General features: G+C 35.1%; 2 protein-coding genes, 1 long non-coding RNA gene and 1 other non-coding gene across 4 annotated transcripts; 2 read left to right on the top strand and 2 right to left on the bottom strand.

The window, feature by feature from the left end:
- Nucleotides 1-823: 823 nt before the first annotated feature.
- Nucleotides 824-5,700, bottom strand: LOC122297480 (protein CYPRO4). Its single transcript, XM_043107540.1, has 2 exons — nt 3,872-5,700; nt 824-1,426 (listed from the first exon to the last, which is right to left on the bottom strand). The coding sequence occupies exons 1-2, from the start codon at nt 5,516-5,518 to the stop codon at nt 1,145-1,147; spliced, it is 1,929 nt and encodes a 642-aa protein (XP_042963474.1). The 5' UTR covers nt 5,519-5,700; the 3' UTR covers nt 824-1,144.
- A 2,224-nt stretch (nt 5,701-7,924) lies between these two features.
- On the top strand, nt 7,925-8,012 carry LOC122298043. The gene has a single exon (XR_006239099.1). It is a non-coding gene; the product is annotated as a small nucleolar RNA Z102/R77 (small nucleolar RNA).
- Nucleotides 8,013-9,437: 1,425 nt separating this feature from the next.
- On the bottom strand, nt 9,438-11,766 carry LOC122297599 (UDP-glycosyltransferase 73C6-like). Its single transcript, XM_043107708.1, has one exon. The coding sequence runs from the start codon at nt 11,131-11,133 to the stop codon at nt 9,664-9,666; it is 1,470 nt and encodes a 489-aa protein (XP_042963642.1). The 5' UTR covers nt 11,134-11,766; the 3' UTR covers nt 9,438-9,663.
- Nucleotides 11,767-11,987: 221 nt separating this feature from the next.
- LOC122295801 lies at nt 11,988-13,591 on the top strand. The gene is made up of 2 exons (XR_006238274.1): nt 11,988-12,494; nt 12,640-13,591. It is a non-coding gene; the product is annotated as an uncharacterized LOC122295801 (long non-coding RNA).
- Nucleotides 13,592-22,175: the final 8,584 nt, after the last annotated feature.

Raw genomic sequence — 22,175 nt, 5'->3', positions numbered from 1 at the left:
CTTCATATATCTAATACTGAAATAAAATAAAAGAATAAAACAAAATCAATAGTCGAAATCAACCCTCGAGAGCCTTTTCTCACGTACTTTAGGTGTTGAACAAAAGAAGAACAAGAAAAAGCCTTCAAAAACTCAAATAGTTCATGATTTGTATATGATATTGGGTGGAGTTAAGAGGTGGTTGAAGAAGTATGAAGTCCAACAAGTTGGACAAGAAAGCAAAGCCACCATGATCTAACAATGGGCCAGCAACCGCCCATGTATGTGCAATTATGGGTTGGGATTTTGAGTTAATTGTTTTGGACCTCATCAATTCGATAAGCCTTTAGAATATTTGTATGTACATTTGGGCCTAAACATCTAAGCAAATCAAGAAGTCTTTTTTACTTACCTTTTTCTTTCTCGAGTCCTCTTTTGTTTTCATAATTATTTTTACTTCATCTCATCTCATATAATTATTATAATTTTTTAAAATTTTCGTACAAAATAAAATAAACAATTCAATATTTTCAAATTCAAAAACAAAAATAATATTAAAAAAATATATTCTAACAATTTTTTATTCAACTTTCAATTTTTATCTCTACTCATCTCATCTGTAAAGACAGAGAGGAAAAATCGTCTTAGAGCTTTTTATTTTGGATATGAAATAACTTTCCTCGAAGAGGACACTGGAGATCATTTGACTAAATTATTGGCATTTTTAGGCTGTTTGTCTTTATGAGCATTAAGTAATAACAACACATGATGGTATTATCATAGCATAAATTAGGAGAAAAATATACCAAGCAGGCTTGATTTAGATCACCAGATAGAACAGGAGTTTGATTCAGAACAAGACTCATTTATAGCCAACTGAAGTTCACTTCATATGTCTAAAGCAGAGAAAGAAGAACATGTGCTTCATCAAGCATTAATACAACACTAATTGCTGGGAGACATCAAATCGCTTGCAAATTGCAAGACAATCTGTAACTCTCCTTTAAAGCAGTCAGAAAAATTAGAAACTATCAGTTACTGACTTCATTTTGAAACATGCCCTAATGAAACAATAATCTAGAATACAATAAAGTTCTAAACCAAAGCATTTGAAGCTTCATTGATTAAGCTAAAAGAGCAAATAAGTAAGAAATGACTGAGAATGTCATCGCCTGCTGGATATGCTGAAGGAGCTGACTTTCATGGGGGTTGCAATGACCAGCGGGGCCTCGGGTGAATCGGTGACGGCAAATTTCTCATGCATGAAGCGACTATCAACTATGGAGTCATCCTTCAGGACTATCTTGTAACAATAGCAGCTCTTGAGACCATCCTGATTGCGGTAGCATTCATGAGAGCTATTCTTCACCTGTAAGAAGTTCCATATCACACTAAATTTTCCCACTGTTGCAACCAAATGGCGCTCCTGCTTTCCATTCTCCGTGACCTAAGAATATGTGCATGAAATTGTTCAGAGAGCACCCAAGAACTAATGAAAATCACAGGAAAACTAGAGGTTCCAAAAATTGCTAGGGTATATGAAAGACAATACTGAGGGTCAAAGAGCTCTAATAACACTTTTCTCACAATCGGCACAAATAACATTCATTAAAAAATAAGATCAAAGCTCCAATATTAAAAAAGTCTAAGGTTCGGTTTGGCACTTCAGAATTTTCATCTTAAGCTTAAAATTTTCATCTCATTATTACAACTTTTCCCAATTCCCATATAAAATATAATAAATAATTCAACTTTTTCTTAACTTTTTCAAATCCCAAAACAATAATAATATTAAAATATAATATTTTAATATTTCATCTTAAAACTCAAAATAGAGAAGAGAAAAGGGCACAACCATGACAGACCACAGCCCTAAATTGGTATATTGATAAAAAAAAATTTCCTAAATAATAAAAACTCTTATCACTATTTTGCGCCATAAATCCGTATATTATTATATTGATAACATATTTTGTATCTTCAATTATATCTATAATATATATATATATATTTTGCATCATATATAGACAATATACACAATGAATATATATATGTACACATATATATAAACTTAATTCAACTGATATATGGATTTCTTCATTTATGAATTTGAGCATAACCTTCAATCACAGAAACACAAACAAATTGGTTATAAAGAAGAAATTATTTCACATGTAAAGATAAAGAAACAGAGATCAAAGAAAAACATCCAGGGACTTCTGAGCAGCTTCTACAGGAGAAAACCCTGCTCCCCCAAGTAGAGGGCCATAAAATTGCTAAAGAAACGCAATCTTTATGATGGTGCTCATCAACCAGATTCAGCAGAAATTCATGATAAATAACAGCATTAAAATAACTGCAAGAAATGCTAGCCAGGTTAATCAAATAGCTGATTGCCAAACCACTAAACCAAAGTATCCATGAGCTGCAAATTCAACAGCACAAAATCAGCATAATGCTAATATAACAATATTTACAAGGAAAATTTCAAGTTGAAAACTCCCAATCTGACAAGAGGTATGAAACCCAATTTCATGTGTGCACGTGCATGTGTCAACCGATCAAAAGCTGGAGGTACAAAGAGGCTCAAGCAAAGATAGAAAGGTGAGGAGAAGATTCTTCTTGCTCCCTGTAAACACTCTATTATAGAGTGTAGAGTTGACATGACATATATTTCAAGGACAAGTCTTTGCTCAATATGCTTTCATAATAATACTTTCCAAATCAAAATTTCAAGTACATGGCAAGATTAATGAGACACATCAAGAGCATGCAATTCATCTCTCAAGCAGCTAGTTTGCAGTTTCAATGCATAAAGCAAAAAAGAGATAAAAGCAACAATAGAACACATCAAGAACCAGCTATTCCATTAACACACTGCTTTGAACCAATTTATGAATCCAAATTCGAAGTCAATTAATTTCTTTAAATAGATAAGAACAGGAAATATAAACTAAATTCATATATAACAACTAAACTCATATATAAAGTGAACTTGTAGACATCAGAATCAAATTTAATTGTTTGGAGCAGACATGAAAGAGTTTGGCTTCATTTGATACTTGGAAAAATAAAAAATCAAAAAAAAGGATGAGTTTTCCCATGCTAACCCCTAGATTAATTTAGTATCTAAATTTGTAAATCAGTAAAAGGAAAACATAAAGTGTTTGATAGAGAGATAGAGAGGAACACGAGTTCTCTAATGTCAGTACATAATGTGGGGGTATTTGATAAAACGATTCTTACATGACATGAAATAAATTCAGATCAAATTTGATACAATTCCGTCCGTAAGCCAATTCACATGAATTCTAATTCAAGTCAGTAGGAAATTTTAGGCTTGAAAATATGAATTCGAATTCAATTCATGTGCCAGGTAATACATGAAATAAATTTGCACTCTATTCGCACCAAGCACACGAAATAGGCTAAATGAATTCCAATTGAATGTAGTTTTTTGCCAATTCATGGGTTCCCAAACGTGTTAGGTATGGTTAACAACTAGATGCATGAAATTATGGAATTAAAGCAGATGAAATACATATGGAAACAGCCTAGATCTTGTATGTGGCCTTGTACTGATTTAAATAAACATTACAGGGATCAAAAAAATAAGAAAATTAAACTACTCTACCAGCTATACGATCTGCTATACATGGAAACCGATGACTATATGTATTTACAATATGCAGAGATAATGCAAGGAATAGGAATGCCAGATATGCAATCATAATTATATTCTAGCAATTACTCAAGTTGAAATGTTCTACTATCTACGCACCCAATTCCAAATGCAATTGCCATAAGAATCAAATAGTAACTTCTTAACCTATTTTTGCGGCTAGCAGCTGAACAAAGGTGCAAAGAACAGGCACAGAATATGTATACTTACCCATGAAAACTGAGCGTTTCGAAACTTATTATTTACTCCAGCTAGATGCGAATCCAGTGGATTTAGCTTCAACAATCTCGGAGCCGAAATCCTATTTCCCATACGGCCACTAAACCCATTCTTTGTTTTCCCATCCTTGTCAGTAAAGAGCGTGCAGATAAGGATCAAATAGGTATCCGTAGTGCCCAAGATCCACTTCCCATCAAAGGTAACATCCACATGAGTAATAGGTGAACCAAGGCCCGGGAAAGCCGTCTTCGCTTGTCGCATAGAGTTGATTGAATACAATCTAATCTTCCCATCAAGAGACCCAACAACAATTGAGCCATCACCGGTAGTTGCAAAGCACTGAAAATTAGTCCCTCGGGAGAACTGATGCCCCTGTGTCCAATTCAAGACTGGGGTGCTAGCATTAGCAAGATTTTGAACCATCCCTTTTCGATCACGCATATCCCACCGGCAAAGCCTGTTGTCATCCAATCCCAAAAATGTTGAGCCCGAGGGATCCAATTGTGCTCCTTTACTCTCATTTGTCACATCCCTCATTGTAATATCAGTTCCATCTTTCTCAAACTTCCACTCCGTAACAATCCTCCCAGTTTCAATATCAAGCTGATGGAGCCCTTTGGAGTGAGGCTTCCCCCCATTCATTGGACTCATGAGGAGCATATTAGTCTCTGCCTTCATAAGCAGTGCCTTTCTCGGCGTGGAGTGCGCCATACTCGAACCACTCCTGTAATCCCCACCGTCGAAATTGACACAAACGCCTTTCCCTTGAATTCCATGAGCGAAGTTCTTGACAACCTGAATGCCCGAATCACCAACTAAGAAACTATTATCCAACGCCCCCAATGCCAAGCTCTGTATCCCACCGTTGGCCACCTCCTCAAACTCCTCCCTCAAATCATGGCTCGCTCTCACCGGCGTTTCCGAACTCGGGCTCTTTGAGAATGCATCATCAGCGTCTTCCCACATAGAGTCGTCCAAAGTTTCCGGCTTCAACCACCCAATGAAGTCTTTCCCGTACAACTTCACCTTATTCTCCTCCGTGGCCTCCACCCCGTACGTATTCTCAAACAAACATTCCTGAAACTTAGCAACAAAACCCTTGTAGTCCTCGTCGCTATAAAACTTCATCGCCCAAACACCTTTGGACACAAAATCAACGCGACGCTGATCCCCGAAAGTCTTCAATTGCGCCTCCGTTGAAACCTTCACCCTAATCTTGGAACTCACTTTCAAAAACCACCAAGAATCTCCGCCCTCCTCGTCATCGTCCCCGTCTTCGTCCTCGTCATTGTCACCGTCGATTCGAGAGGTCTTGACGAAAGAGTACGAAGTGAGTTTCTCTGAGACTACCCATTTGGCGATGGGGGTGTTTCCGCCGATGTGGAGGTAGAGCTTGACGGCATTCTTGAGATTGGGATTCTGGTCTGAGGAGGGGTATTTAAGCTGCAGGGCCTTGAGCTTGGCCTCTACTTGATCAAGCGAAGACGGTGTTTGGGGTCGGCGCTCCGAGGACCTATCTTTTGCGTCATGGTAGTTTTCTTCTTCTTCTTCAGCTTCTTCTTGATCCGACTGTTCTTCGTAATTTTCTGCGTCGGAGTCGGAGAGCTCCAGATCTTCGCGGCTGTGATTGGCACCCATCTCTGTTGCTTTGTGGTGAGGAAGAGACAGAAACAGAGAAAGAGAAAGGCTTGACGATCTGACAAATGGGAATTAGGGATCTGTGATTCTGAACTTGAAAGAGCGCCAAGTTCGAATTTTGAAATTTGAGCTTCTTCCTTTTTGCTGGTTAGGTTAGGATTTTTGTTTTGTTTAATCGAAAGAGGTAAAGAGATGAATCCGGTTTGATTATAAAAAACAGATATATCTTATTTTAGTTCCTATCATATAATCATTATAACTTTTATAACTTTTCAAAAAAAATATAATTTTTATAAATTCTTAAATAAAATATAATAAATAATTTAATTTTTTTTAATCATAAAATAAAACTAGTAATAAAAAGTTATATTATAATAATATTTTATTTTACTTTCAATAAAATATATCATCTCATCTGACTGTATAACCAAACGAGACCTTAAGCAGAAAAAAATTATTTGTTTAGAGATTTTTTTTTTCTAATCAAGCATGAGATATATATATATATATATATATATGAAAGAGGTACAACTAGTTCAAGGCGGATCATTTCCAGTATCTAAATACAGGAAACAACTAGATAAATAATCAAAGGATATACTTCCAAAAACAAGATTGATAGATGTCCATTGCAATGCTGAGTGCGCACATCGATTTACAGATCAATGAATCTTGACTAATTTTCAATACCAATGAACATGAAAGAGATGTTGGATATCACCAATGATGGAAGTTATAAGCCAGTGAAGAGTAGACTCTGGGTCTTCGATTTTTGAGGTGACTAATTGTAGATCTCCTTCAAAAATAACCCGAGAATACTAACTGGAATTGACAATTTTAGTTATAAGAAGAGTTGCTGATACTTCCCCCACGAGAGGGTTTGGAGAGAGAATCTTTTCAATCTAAATTTCAAGGATGTCACCTAAGTGATTTCTGCATATGACCGAAATAGATGAAAATGCGTCTCTTGTTGCAACATCGAAAGAGTAACTTAAATAGTTTGATGGGGGTACGCCATTCTTCATTCTTTATTTTTTTTTTATTTTTTTTATTTTTTGCTTTCCATTACAAGCTTCTTTGTAATTTTGGTAGATATGCCCCACTTGAAGTTTTGCCTCTTCAATGGAAAGAGAAGAATAATGGACAATTTCATTTCCCTGCCTCCATATGTAATCGATGATTATAATTGCAAAGAGTTGAAACTTGAAAGAGGTGTTTTTGATTTGTTTAGAGGCAGGCTATGTATATTTCTTGAGTACTTAGAAGGAAATTCTAGCCTTCTAGGGTAGACACATTACTATCATCTCGTTACAACATGTCATGCCAATTAAAAATAAAAGATTTGGTAATATATTCTTATAAAAATTATATATATAAATATATATATATATATCCGTTTAAAAAATGAATCAACAAAATTGCTTTAATTGAAAAAATAAAATTTTCCGATCAATCTTCCAATTTTGTTCATTCATTTTTCAACAGATTTATCAAGTGAATTTTTAACAGGATGTAAATCAGACCCTAAAATTAAAATTAACCTCAATTTTAATTACATTGCATGTTGATGTAAGAGTATCACATTATCTTATTAAAATAAAAAGAATATCATATCATCTACATTTTGAGAGAAATCCTCTATTTATAAATTCATATTTAATATTTCTAAGAATTAATTCAAATAGTTATAAATATTAACTATCACACTTTAAATATTTCTCTATTTTATTCTAGAACATGGAGCTTGGATAGGAATCGTGGGAGAGGGGATTCAAATCCTCTACAAAGAACAAGAATCACTCAAAAAAATAAAATTAAAAATAAAAACATAAGAACAAGAACAAGAATCACTAGTGATTGTGCTAAAGTCGCAATCCAATTCAACTGTATATTTGGATCATCATTCAAGGTCATTAAGAGCAATTGTTTTGTATTAGCCAAATGCTAGTATTTGTAAATATTTACATTGTTTTTCTAAAAAATGTCTGCACTGGATTAGCCAAATACATAATTTTATGACTTTGAGCTACAGTGATTTCCTCACATCGGTTAAATTTGGCCTATACTATTCATAGATCAAATGAATAATTTACTAAAAAGAAATTCCATCCAACTGTCATCTCTCCTCTTTCCCTCATATTGCCCAAGCCTCCTTCTTCTCTTTCTTGTCTCTGGTTCTGTCTTCCCTCGAGTAGAGAATCTCTGTTTACCGTCATCCATGGTCCCTGGTTACCGTAATCCCTAGTATGTGTGACAAAATACCCCATCTTTAGGGTGAGGATTTCTTATAAATTACAAATCTGGACTCCTACAATAATCTCCTACAAATTTCCCTATAAATACCCCCCCTTTAGGGTAACATTTCCTTATAAAGTGTGTTTTCCTTTATTTTAGGCTGGTGTTGCAGAATGACATGAGGAATAGAAGATGTTTCCCTATCGATTTGATTGTCCTGATGATGGCATCTCTAAGTATTAGCTCTATCTAATCATTATCGTAATGTTCATCAATATGTTATCAGGAAAACAAAGTTCTAGTTTCTAACGTTGTTGTGCTAATTGTTTGCTAGAGAGATTTGGTGTTTTGTTTTCTAATGAAATAGATCTTAACTTGTGGTATGACCCATTATGGTATGTTATTAGGAAAAGTGGAAAACAATGTTTAATCTTGTAACACTAGCTACAACTATGCCCTGTTCAGCAGCTGAGTTTATCTTATGTGAATTGGAATCGGTATAGGGTTCTATCCTCCTTGAACGATAACATACATGGTCTCTAAAGCTCTTGATATCAAGATTTATTTCATGATTACCGAAATAGAAGTTGGTAGTATTTTTTCTGTCTTTTAATTTATCAATGACTGAGTTTGTGAATTTACTTGAATATCTGGAAAATTTGTATTCTTAAAATTTTTATTTTAGCATTTGTATTGTAAATTTGTAATGCATGACCCAAATTTTTCTCTCGATCTTTTTTGTTTATTAGCAAGGATATCAACTTGGTTTTCTAAATTTGTAATATACTTGCTCCTTCTGCCCTCTTATATTGATTGCTTTTGAACTAGAGGATTTATCAAACTTTGATTGTTGCTTATTGGTATTTGTAGGATGATTTGCAAAGGACTTGGTTGTGCAAAAGGTGTGAGACTATGAGTGCAAAATTAAGGGTTGTCACACTGTTTCCTTGTTTCCTTGTGGCTGTGTTGGGTTTTGGCATTTAATATCCCTAGCATATGAATGAAACTTGTGGTGGATTTTGCTTGTGTCCCAGTGTCCCTGTTGCTGTTGTGGTATTGTGGAAAGTGTTTGAATTGTGGAATGCTGCTTTGAATTACTGGGCAGTGTGGAGTTATTACTATTTTCATTGTGGAATGCTGTTGTGGAATTAGATGTTGTGGAATTAAATGTAAAATTAGCTAGATGCTGCTGGTTACTAATTGGTGCAATTAGATGTTGTAATTTTATTGTCTCTAGTGTAGAAGAGTTGTTTTGTTTAATTATACAGTTTGTCTCTACCAATCTTATATTTTTAATTAATACTCAAATTATAATTATCATATGATTGGTAGAATTGTAAAATATGACAAGAATAATTAGGAAAAAAATTATTATTATTAAATTAATAATATTTTATTATTATTTTGACTAATATATGGATATTCTAAGGTAGAAATAGGTTTTGAGTGGAATAGCCAAATGCAATCACGTGATATTATGCAAATTATGACTTTGCATTTGCATAATCCAATGCTAATGCTTTAAGAAATGGATAAGATAGAAGAGATGAAAATTTACAACAAACTACAAAGTAACCCACAACCTAAATTCTTTTTTAGAAAGACATTTTGCAATCAGTACAAAAGTGGCTAAATTAGAGCAACCACAACTATTTATCAATTTTATATATAGAGAAAGAGTAAATGTTTTAAAAATTATTAGCTAAAATAAATAAAGTAATTTCTTTTAACAATTTTAGATAGAAAATTAAACAGACCATTGAAAATTATCTAAGAACAATCTCTAAAGAGATACAACAGAACTTTGATTAATTTTATTAGATCTATTGCATTCCAAAGCAAGCTTAGCCTAATTTCTCTTTTTTATTGTTTAGGCAGAAGCTTACCCTATTCTAAATTAAAAATAATGATCACTTGTTGCATACTTCAATGATATCTTGGATTAACAATTTCATGCTGAGATAGGAAGAACCTCCTTCTTCAATTGCACTCTTGGCCATATCCCCAAGCTCTCTAGCTCTCTTTCTTCTATCTTGTCCTACCTGATCTCCTTCATCCATCAACTGATCTATTGCTATTTTAACTTGTTCCCTCTTCACCACCACTCCATGCTTCTCTTCCAGTCCCCAATTCACAACAAATTTGGCCCCCACAGGCACACCAATCTTCAACACTTGCACAGCCAACTTCTCGTTGTAAAATTGCTCAGCAAACAGCGGCCATGTTATCATTGGCAAGCCTGCACATATTCCTTCAAGTAATGAGTTCCATCCACAATGTGTTAAGAACCCTCCCACTGCAGGATGTGACAAAATCAACAGTTGCGGAGCCCAACCCTTAATCACAAGCCCTCTCCCTTTGACCCTTTCCTCAAATTTTTCTTCTGAAATCCATTTCTCAAGCTCAGCTAATCTGTCTCCTGATCTTATCACCCAAATGAAAGGTCGGTTTGATGCTTCTAAGCCTAATCCAAGCTCTATCAGCTGTGCAGATGTCGAGCGACTGAGGCTTCCCAAACAAGCGTAGACTACGGAACCTTGTCTCCACGAATCAAGCCAAATCAGACATTGGTTTTCATCAATGGAAGGTTTGTCACCTCTGGCTGCCTTATCTAGGTTGTTTTGGTTGGTTAGTGACACCGGCCCTATACACCAAACTTTCTCTCCTCTGACCTTTCGGTATTCTCTAACATATGCTGTTTCTAATTCCTCGAAGGAGTTGACTATAACCCCATATGCTGCTAGTTCAGCCTCTCTAATTTCTTTGCGAATACCCGCTGTGTTGGAGGGGACAATATTGACAGAATTAGGGAGTTGGGATTTAGTTAGCTCGATTCTATCCGGCAAACCAGGCACAACAAAGGGCTCCGACTCGGACACATGCTCACAAACCTTGGATGTGATTATGTTGTGTGTACAAAGGAGCGCAAAACAACTAGTACCATCAAAAACAATTCTGGGAATCCGATACTTACGGGCTGTGCGGTCAGTCCAGGCAAAATATTTGTCGGAAATGATGCAGCTTGGAGAAGGCTTTAGCTCGATCAGAAGCTGCTCCACTGGTTGTTGCAGCATGCTGATGCCTGTCAAAAAATTTTGCAACATGTCTTTTGAGGGGAGGGCGTCCATGCTTTCACATCCTTCAGGCAACCCAACTTCAGAGCATGGAAATTGGACCTGGAGAAGCTGGATATGGAGCCCGGATTGGGTGGCCTGATCTATGACTGGTTTAGATCGAGCGCCATTGATGGGGGTGGTGATAATGGTGACGCTCACACCATGCTGTGCTAGTAACTTGGCCATGTCCGCCATGGGGATCAGGTGGCCATGGGACAGGTGGGGGAGCAAAACGAAGTGAAGGTTTTGGGTTTCAAGAGCCATTAGATTTGAGTTTAGTGAAGACTGAATGATGAGAGAATAAGCAGTATAGTTTGACGGCGTACAAATGAAATTAAACGAAAAATAGAAATGGGATGAGATCAACTACCAAACGGCTCGCAATGATGGAAGAAAGTTTATCTCGCAACTACCATTCCAACTCTCAAAGCTCGATTGAGTCGAATCGAGAGAAGTCTGAGTGGAATAAACTCACGTGGTGTGTTCGTCTGATTGTCTCAAAATCGATCCCTTCTTCCCCTCGGTGTCACTCATCCGTTGCAGGGATCTACTCTCTCCGCCCCACAGGAAGAAAGCAGAGCGCTCTTTCTCTCTCTCTCCCACACAAAAGGCCTACCAAGGCTTAAAAAGATGGCCCCATTACTGTCGGTATTTCGATCCCAGCATTTATGTTAAAGTTCAGTTGTTTTCCAGTATTTCGTGAGCACAGATTCAAACAAGAACCGAGTTCAGATCGAGTTTTGCGCTTCCACCACTGTTACAACTCAAAGAGTCAGGCAGAGTGGCTTGTCCCTGTAACCTGTCCTTTTTTGCTCTAAAAGTTTCTAATGTACGCAAAGGGGACTAGAACTTCATCTAAGAACTGGGTTTCGCAAAAAAGGCTTTTTTTGTTTTATTTTAATTGAAAAAATGAGCTTCTGAAGAAGAGACTAGAGAGGAGGATGAGAAAAGGGTAGTGATAAGTTTATTATTTTATTACTATCTATCTACTATTTTAAGTGTATTATAAATTTTTTTATTTTATTTTATTTTCTTTTAAATATTTTTTTAACATTCTTAATTATTAAGAAAAAATTTAAAAAAATATAATTTTATTGACTTTTTTAATTATTAAATAAAATAAAAAATTAAAAAAAAATTAAATATAAAAAGAGTAATAAATGAGTTAAATGGAGTAGTAAGTATATTATTTTTCATGATAAATATGAAGGCCAGTTCTTCTATATACCACCGGCTGATGCAACCTTTGGTAACCGGATGACGTGGCATGTCGATGTGTTAAATAAATAAATAAAAAGAGAAAAGTATACGAGAAACGGGAGGGAAGAATTCATTTCAATGCAGCAATAGAAAACGGGAAGCTGCTTTTCCTCACTGCGTCGTCGTCGTCTTTGGGTCTCCTGTGTGTGAATCATAGCTCTGTTTCCTTCCTCACTGCGTCGTCTCCGTGTGTGAATCATAGGGTACTAGTTTGGCCAGTTTTACGCTTTTTTTTTCTTTTTGTGGTCCATCTCTGTTCGACCAGTTTGACAGAGAAGAAGGTAGATCTCGTCGTGAGCGTGAAGAACTGGTAGATCGATCTTGTCGTTTTTGTAGCTTCGTGTTGTCTCTGTGGCTAGCTTCAGGTAATATCCAAATGATCAACCCCTCATATTTTGTTTGCTGCTGAGTTTATATTTTGTTTGTATTTGGGCATTTGAAGGGGAGATTTCCGTGTGGATTTGGTTGTTGAGGTTATATTTTGGCTTGTTTGTATTTGGGTATTTGAAGGGGAGGTTTATCGTCTTCAGGAAGTTATGGATGGTCAAATATCAACCCAGTTTTTTATTGCTAATGTGCTTGCATCTGCTGAAGGGGCTTCATGTCTGAGAACAATGCATTTATGGTGTTCTTTACTTCAAAGCTGCCATTTTTTTTTTTTTTGGAAATAATGCTCCACTGGGTCTGTGAAGAAAAACTCGATGTCGATTTCGGGTCTGGAAGAAGGAGAGATCGCCGCCATTGTCGTCGTCTTCGTGTCTGGAAGAGAAAAACCTACTCGATCTCAGTCTGGTTTCTTTATGGTTTCTGCAAACTCAACCTTATCCTTCTCATTTTTTTTTGTTGGTTTTTTTTGCACAGTGCATCCCATCAAAACAGAACAAAAATTTAGAAAAATCATGGAACATTCTTTTTCCTTTTTTTGGGTATTTTTGGTTATGGGACTTTGAAAAGGACTGTCTAGTTTGAAGCATGATGGTAATTTAGATTTTGATTTGTTGTGTGAAGATTTCATTAAGATGGGTATATGAGCAAGGGGTTAGTGTTGCGAAAAGTTTCAACAAATAGAGGATGAAAGAAAACTTAGACATATTTGACTAGAAACTGAGACCGGATGAGTTGCAGAAGATAAGTGGAATTCCACAGCGCAGAGGAGGTATTGCAAGTGAATTAATCTCTGATGAAGGCCCTTACAAGTCTCTTTCGGAGCTTTGGGGTCTGAAAGCAAGACTTGGGAGAGGCCTAGAAGCAAGAAATCTTCTTATTCATTTTATAAATGTTATCGACTAAATCTTCTGTTTGATGGTTTACCAATTGTATTCTATTTCAGAATATCTTATATTTAAGTACGAATTGTATCTCCTTTATTATACTGGCTTTGTTATAAGATATAGAACTAGTAAAATCAATTAGAAAATACATCAACATGACTATATGGGATGCTTGAATTTTTCACAATGAAGTGAATGGTTTCATTTTGTGTTCATTTTATTGCACTGAACTGAACCTCCCAATTGCATTATCTGGTTTGGGTGTTGGACATGCTGTTTGGAGGCATTGATTGCATTAGATATGTTAAGCTAGCTAATAAAAGGCTTTCTTGGCTTCTCAATGTTCTCCCAAAAATAAAATAAATAAAAGGCTTGAGTAATGTGACATGACTCAAAACAGTGATTGCGAGTCAAGAAAGTATAAGTTCACAAAAATTTAAAATAATTGAATAGTAATATTGATATCACATTAATATTTGAATATTATTTGTTACATATGCAATTTGAGTTGGATGGATCACAACTGATGCAACTTGACTTGGATGGATCACAACCGGCAGGAAAATGAAGTGGTTTATGTATTGAATGTAATTCATGGACACATGACAATGCACCATTTTTGTGTATTGGAACCAATGGCTATATTATATTGGACAATTATTTGTATTTTTGGATGGAATATGGATAGCTTTTTATTTGTAGTTATTTTTGGATGGTATGAGACCTTCTATATGTTGCAATATGATGTTGGTTCCAGGTTTTTTATCTCAATACCTTTGAGTGTTTTAGACGATGGTAAAAGTTTTTCTCTTATTTGATTCCAGTATCCATGATTCCAACATAATCAAATTTCTGCACAGGTTCCCAATTAATCAGAAAATTCACCAAAGCAATGTTCAACGTGAGTCACATTGATTTGTGCACAGGTTCCTGTTTGTGTGGTTTTGGAACAATAAGATCACCACCTATTATTTCATGATTAAGTACTAAAGGAAACTCCTGACAAGAACAAGAAAAAAGGGAAAGCGTTTCAGACATGGATTTGCAAACCAATAAATGGACTTAAGTTATACATAAACATAGACTTGAGTTCCGATCCATTAATAACTTTACATACTATATCAATCTATTAATAACTTAGATACTGTCAAATACCAAACAACATATACCAAGTTCCAAAATCACTTAGATACTACTAAGTAACATGACAACTATAGAAGTCCAATACATCTGGAGTAGTGTGTTTCAAGTTGTTGCTCCAAAAGCACCAACTCTCTCTTCTCGATCTCAGCCGCTCTTTTATAGAGCTCAATCTCCCTCTTCTCGATATAATCGAGTTTCTTTTGAACTTTTCTCCTTCCATCATTGTTTCTTTCTCAAAGTTGGTGCTTATTCTCTTGATTATTATCTGCAGGATAGACCAATTGTAAAGCATAAAAAATAATAATAATAATAATAATCAAATAATGTAAAGTTAATAAAGTAAAACATAGGGCATGTTGAAATCTGAAGGTTGTGTAAAACATAGGGCATGTGGCAATCATATAACTCTACACGTTTGAAATTTAATATTAATATCGATAAGCAAGCAAGTGATCATGATCTCTCCCTGCTGGCCCATCTCTCTCTCGAGTCAAATCTCCAGGACAAAACCATATATATATATGCATGGGCATGGGTGTCTTAAAGATACCATGCCTGTCTTCATTGTTGTAAGCAAGATAAATTATGATCTTTGTAATAATATCGTGTCTTTTCTCTTTTGGAATTGTTCAATCTATCTGAACTCGATCTTAATAATTGGAACATTCACAGTACTGCATGCAGATTTAGGGACAATTTGAAATGCACATATTTGATTTTTGATTGAGCTACTTCAACCATAGACTTAAAGTAGAAAATATATGATGTTTAAAGGTATACCAATAGCACCAAATCAAATTAAGTGGTTATGAAAATTGTACATACTTTCTTGCGTTTGTTGGGTTGGAAAGTTCTCAAAATATGGTATGTTATTTATTGGTACTCTTGGTTGCTAAGAAGTGATTGATAATTTTGGTTTGCTAATACGCGTTGGTCGATTTTGCAGGCTGGGCATTCTTATGGGTTTTTTATGTTGGTATGACTTGAAAATCCCACCATATGGCGAAAGGGGATCAATCGATTAAAAACCGAAATTCAAAATATATAACTAGTAATAGATATCCAAACAACTCGAAATCGACTAAAAATAGAGGTTGAGAGGCACAAGAGAAAACTTGAGAATGTCAATTTATTTATAGTAATTTCAATGACGTGAGTACTTTGTTTAGGATTTTATTTTGAAAAATTATGAGAAAATAATGTGAGCAAGATGCAATTTTCATGTCATGGTACTTTGTTTTGAATTTTATATGAAGTTGTTTTCATTTTGGATTAATTTTCATCTTTTTAGTTTTATTTATTGAGCCTGTCATTCTTTGTTGATCAATCTATATTAATTATCCATTTTGCACAGGAGCATCACTGTTTTGCATTGATTATATTAGTTTTGTGACTGCCAAGTGCGTCATTTATTAAAAACTTGTACATCATTTTCTGCTCTCTGAAAAAGTTATCAAAACAGAGTGATTACAGTGGTTCTTGAAAAATCCACCTTCTGAACATGGCATAGCATTCCTTAGGCATGTGTACTACGGAGCTGTGTGACCCCCTCCCTACATAATTATTGCCCATTATAATTTCACTTACTTCCTTCCACTCGGTCAAATAAAATAAAAAAACATTCACTCTAAAAGTACAACATAATTCTTGCCTTTATAGTTGCACAATGGAATAAATGAGGGCAGAGAATTTAAACTGCTCATTTTTATTTTTTATTTTTTATTTTTGACTTATTTTTGTAATGAAGATGGGAGGGCACCCATGTGTGCGTACTGCCTGCCCCCTCTCCTCTGTGAGCATGAATGATGTTGAACTCATTGTTCTAATGCTATTTGAGAGCTAGCTTTTGTCGATGTAAAATATTGCATGGCGAAAAGCCGCGTGTTGATCTTCTGAAAGTCTAATAAATAACAAAAGAACTGATATGGATCAAACTTGAAAACTGAAACCTGAAAAGTAATTGTCAGTGATCTTTAAATGACAGCGTAGTTTCATTACAAAAAACTTGGATCAAACTTCATCACTAAAGCATTGAAATACTCAAGAACAACGTCTTCTAGAATTTACAATAGCTACATGTTTATGGAGACAAAATGCACTAAAAACAGTCATCTCCACCAAAAAATATAGCATCTCCACTCCAATGATACTTCACCAAAAAGGGAGGAGCAGTTCGTCTATCACCAATACCTGCAAATATCAAGCAAGTATAAAGCAAAAATCTGCATATATCAAGCAAGTATAAAGCAAAATTTGCATATATGCAAGTATAAAGCAAAAATCTGCATAAATGTAACTCTCATTCAAGCAAGCAGATGAGTAGAAAATGCAGCTGCAAAAAGACTGACTAAGAAATAGGAACAGAATATTCAAGCTAAACAAACAAACATCACAGAAAAATTAACCACAAAACGAAAAAAAGTGGATCACATATACTAATGGGTTTTGGATGAATAAAGGGTAGGAGTTTTTCTTCTTAACAATGTGGAGCCTATTCACTAAAATCCGGGAAATTACGAGAGATTTTTAACATAATTCTTGAAGTTTAGCTCAAAGTAAAGATCACTGTCATTGCAATGTCTGCATAGTAATCCCTTTAATGTCTGCTTGTCAAAAAGTTATCTTTGTGGACCGATTTCAGCACCATTGAAATGGGAATATAAAAAGCATTCTTGTTTTAACGGCTAAACTTAATCAACACTTGAGAGCTTTCCTTCGAGCTAAAACTTTGCTTTTCATCATCACAATTATTAAAGTGTTACTCAAATCCAAACTCCGAAGGGATAAAAAAAGCACAAAATATAATAATGGTTCTTGCTTGTAATGGATAGCTGCAACTCCAATTAATGAAGCATGATGCCAGGCCCAAGATTGCCCCGAAGCATTTCTGGTAGAGAGAGGTCAAGGAATGCCGCGTACAAAAAAACAAACAAACAAAGGAGAATATCAAGACTAAAAAGATGATTCAAACCTACCGATTTCATCGTAATCAGTTTAAAGATCAAAACCCTATTTGATTTGGTAAAAATACATGCCTAGGTTTACTAGAATTATTGGTAGGATTGAAGGGACAATTGGTATATATAAATAAAAAATAAAAGGAAAAAAATTACCAAAGAAGTTGAAGGCAAATCAAACAGTAGTGTTGTTTTGTATTGACTCACCTTTGCCTCTCCGGAGCGACGCACAAAACAGCTTTTCTCTCGATTTTGCTTTATTTTTTTCTATAATCTTAGAAGCGTTGCTCATTTGTTGAGGTGAAGGAATGCCGTGTAAAAAAAAGCAAACAAACAAAGGAGAATATCAAAACTGAAAAGATGTTTCAAATCCACTGATTTCATCAAAACCTTCTTCGATTTGAGGGAAAAATATAGAAATGTACCTCTCATATTGGAGGTCATACGGAGGAGAGCCAGAAGACTGCGCCGGAAATGAAATGGATCTCTTCTGCCACGCGAACTGGATTTTGGTGAAGGTCTGACGAATGAGCCAGAGGAAATGAAGGCAAGCTTATCGGGGGTTGGGGATTTTCGACTTCTGAATAGGGCTGAGCAAAAATTCGAAAATCCGACTCCGACTCCGACTTGTCGTCGGAGTCGGAGTCGGAGGATTTTTCCGGTGGGAAGTCGGAGTCGGAGTCGGAGTCAGAGGCCAGGCAGATCCGACTCTGACTCCACTCTGATCCGACTCCGATGCTTCGACTCCCTATTCCGACTCCGACTCCGACTCCGCATCCAACTCCGTTCCGCTAATGTACATATTTTATAAATAATATGTGTTTTTCTATATATTAATCATATAAATATAAATATAATAACATGTAATATTAATGTATAAATACTAAAATGCTTAATAACATGTAACATTATAATACTAATGTATAATATAACATATAACACTAATATATAAGTAATAAATTTATAATAGCATTTAATACTAATGTATAAAAATTAAAATTGATTATATAGATTTTATATAACTATATCTTATATATTAACATCATTAGTTAAATTCAATAATATACTAGTAATTCGTACTAGTTATTAGTTATAAACTTATAGTAAATAAGTTAATAAATATTACTAATTTACTATATACTAATAGACTAATGGTATTAGACTATTAGTATATAGTAAATTACTAATATATATAATAGTATACTATTAGTTATATATATTAAATTAATATCTTTAAGTTATTATCTATTAGTACTAGACTGTTAGTGTAACTAGTGTTATCACATATTATTAGTTACTAGTTATTAGACTATAAATAAGTTAATAATTATTACTAATTTACTATATATTAATAGACTAATAGTATTAGTATTAGTATTAGTGTATTACTAATATATATTATATATATAATAGTATAGTATTAGTTAATATATATTAAATTAATATCTTTAAGTTATTATCTATTAGTACTAGTGTAACTAGTGTTATTACATATTATTAGTTACTAGTTATTACATCTAGTTATTACTAGTTATAGACTATAGTAAATAAATTAATAAATATTACTAATTTACTATATATTAATAGACTAATAGTATTAATATTAGTATATTACTAATATATAATACATATAATAGTATACTATTAGTTAATATATATTAAATTAATATCACAATATAATTACATAATTATTAAATATATTCCCTTGGATATAAAAACAATAAAAAAAATTTGTCAAATTTCTAATATATAACTCTCTAAGTTAGTAATAATTAACTAGTGATTTTTTTAGTGAGTTAATTAAATAATACACATTAAATTGTTACTTAAGTTTATTTTTACTAACTTAAAATATATTGTTACTCACTTATTATTTATTATTTTATTTTTATTGTTTAGAAGTAGAAAGTGGTAAACGGCGCCGTCATTCACGCAACCCTTTATTTTTTTTTCAAATATCTGTCACTGAAACGACGTCATTTGGGGTGAAAATAGCCCCAAACGGTGCCATTTCAGTGCTTTGTATTAGGTCTCCCCCCCTTCTTCCCTCCCCTTCGAGTCCCCTTGCGCCGAATCGCTCTCTGTCTCTCTCACCTCTCATCTCAGATTCTCATGTTGTGGTTTTCGTTTCTCCCCCCCCCCCCCCCCCCCCCCCCTCTTCCCCCACGATTCCCTCCCCTCTCTGGCTCCCCCTGCGCCAGAATTCCGAATCGTTCTCTCTCACCTCTCATCTCAAAACCTTATTATTGGGTTCCCCCTTCTCCCCCCCCCCCCCCCCCTCGATTCCCTCCCCTCCCCTCCCCCTGCGCCCAATCACTCTCTCTCACTCTTCAAAAATCAGAGTGAATTTTTTATTTCTCTTTTATCTGTTATGGATTTGGTTTTGGTTTTGATTTGTTTTTTGGTTTTTTTGAAGCTTTCAATTTCAGGTGCCGACTTCGTCGTTCTTGGGTTTGTTTTTTGAAGATTTCTCACCGACTCCGCTCCGACAAGTCGGAGCCAGAGCCGGAGCAGAGCATATACCCTTCGAAGCCTGAGTCGGAAGTCGGACTCGGAGTTGGACGACCCAAATACCTACTCCGATCTGTCGGTGCTCAGCCCTACTTCTGAAGAGGACATGAACCAGGGGGGGCCTTGGGCTGGAGCCGTGTTTTGCTCTCTTCTTATTCTTTTTCTTAGATTAAAAAACACATTACATGCCACGTGGCATAACACGTCAAGCAGAAAATGAAGCGGTGGAACTCAGCGGTATCTGTAGCATTGCCTTCTGTACAGCTACTTTTGTTTTGATTGGTTTCATATTTTGTGCAAGAATTTTATTCTGTACAGATAAAATTACGTATTAATTTATGTATTAATATTAATTTTTTTATATTTAAAATTTAAATTAATATTATTTTTAATAAAATTTATTTTTTGATTAATTATATTAAATTGATATTTATATATATATATATTAATACATAATTATATTTGTAAATAAATTTTTGGTTTGTACAACTGCCTCTGCCCTCTTTATTTTAGTTCCCCCACCCCACCTCTTGGAACTACTGTTAGTTATATATAGTCTTCTTTTTCATTTTTTTATATGTATTTTTTAACATTTTTAAATATCTTTTTTTTTTTTTAAATTCATGACATTATTAAAAATATTTTCGTAATCAAGAAATATAAATATAATAATAATAATAATAATAATAATAATAATAATAATATGAGCGGTAGCTCCTAGTCTACCTATCATTTTCTTTATCTAAAATTCTTTGTTGGAATGTTGGAGTCTTATCAACTTTCGAGCGGTCCCTATATGAAATTTTAAAACTAAAATTAAGGGTCAAAAGTCAAGATAGGCTGCGTTTGGTTGCTTAACTTCATCAACTCATTTTATCTAATCATTATAATTTTTTCAAATTCTAAAATAAAATATAGTAAATTATTCAATTTTTTCAAATTTTAAAATAATAATAATATTAAAAAATAATATTCTAATAATATATTATTTAATTTTCAACTTTCATCTCAATTCAACTCAACGTCTAAATCGGTCCACTCAAAACCTCTTTATGTTAAATTATGAATTAGCACAAAAATATAAGATGACAGGTCAAGGTGAATTTTTTTATATATATATATATATATATATATATTTAATGATACTCGTTCTTAATTTCAATATGGTAAAGTGGATTATTATGAGCTTCGCACGTAGTGAGAGAAGCTCTATCTTCTCTCTAGGTTAAAGAGAAAAGAGAAAACCGTCGAGAGAGGTGGAGCTTCGGCTCCTCCCTCCCTCCCCCACCCTTTCTTCTTCTGTTTTTCACTGCTTTTCTTCTGAAAATAAGTCCGGACACCGGAGGCTTCCATCAGAGGCTGTGTCCCGAGACCTTTATTTCTTTTTACACCCAGCTGGGCGGAGAGGTTTTCATTTTAGGGGTAGAGGTTCTCGGTTCGCTTTGGGAGAGATTCCTGACTGCTTTGGTGTAGTCTTCTGTGGGCTTTCTCAAAGGGTTCGGTGTGAGTTGATTCGGGTTGCTTTCTCCTGGGGATGACGTTTTTTGCATGTGGGTTTGGGGTGCCTCCCGCGGGGTAAATGTCCTCTGGTTTGGCCATGGAAAACAGAGGTTTTTTCGGGTTGCAAGCCGAGCTGCATGGAGGTTTGAAGGGTTTTGGGGGGGAGTCCGGAAGCAACTCATGGTGGTCACTCCTTTGGTTGGTGGCGGAAACCGGGTGTTTGGCTCAGTCCTTCTCTGTTTTCGTTTTGGTAGGTTAGATGGAGTCAGGGTGCTGATCTGTTTTTTTGGATGGGTGTCTGGAATAAGCCTCGGCTCGTCCCTGTTTTTTGGTCTTGGTTTTCGATTCTGGTTCCGTTTAGTCTAGCCGAAGTGGATGGTGGTTGTGGGCTGGCGGCGGTGACGGGAAGGAAACCGAAGGGCTCTGTTTTGATTGGTTTGTTGTCAGAAACCATTGTGCAAGATTTGAGTGGTGCAAGCTAGCGTGGTGCAGGAAGTGGCTCTGTGCGTGATGGGTGCTAACAGAAACCGTTTGGGCAAAAAGTTGGGCGAAAGGCCATTTGGCGTACGGCGTAGTGTTTTTTTTTTTTTAATTAGCTTTTTCAGTGTCTGATATGTTGCTTTTTCAGTGTTATTTTAATTTGCTTTGTTTTAGATCTGAATAA

This window comes from Carya illinoinensis, chromosome 15 (assembly GCF_018687715.1).
Source record: "Carya illinoinensis cultivar Pawnee chromosome 15, C.illinoinensisPawnee_v1, whole genome shotgun sequence".
In the NCBI taxonomy this organism is placed as follows: domain Eukaryota; kingdom Viridiplantae; phylum Streptophyta; class Magnoliopsida; order Fagales; family Juglandaceae; genus Carya; species Carya illinoinensis.
This window is presented reverse-complemented; position numbering and strand designations above follow the sequence as displayed.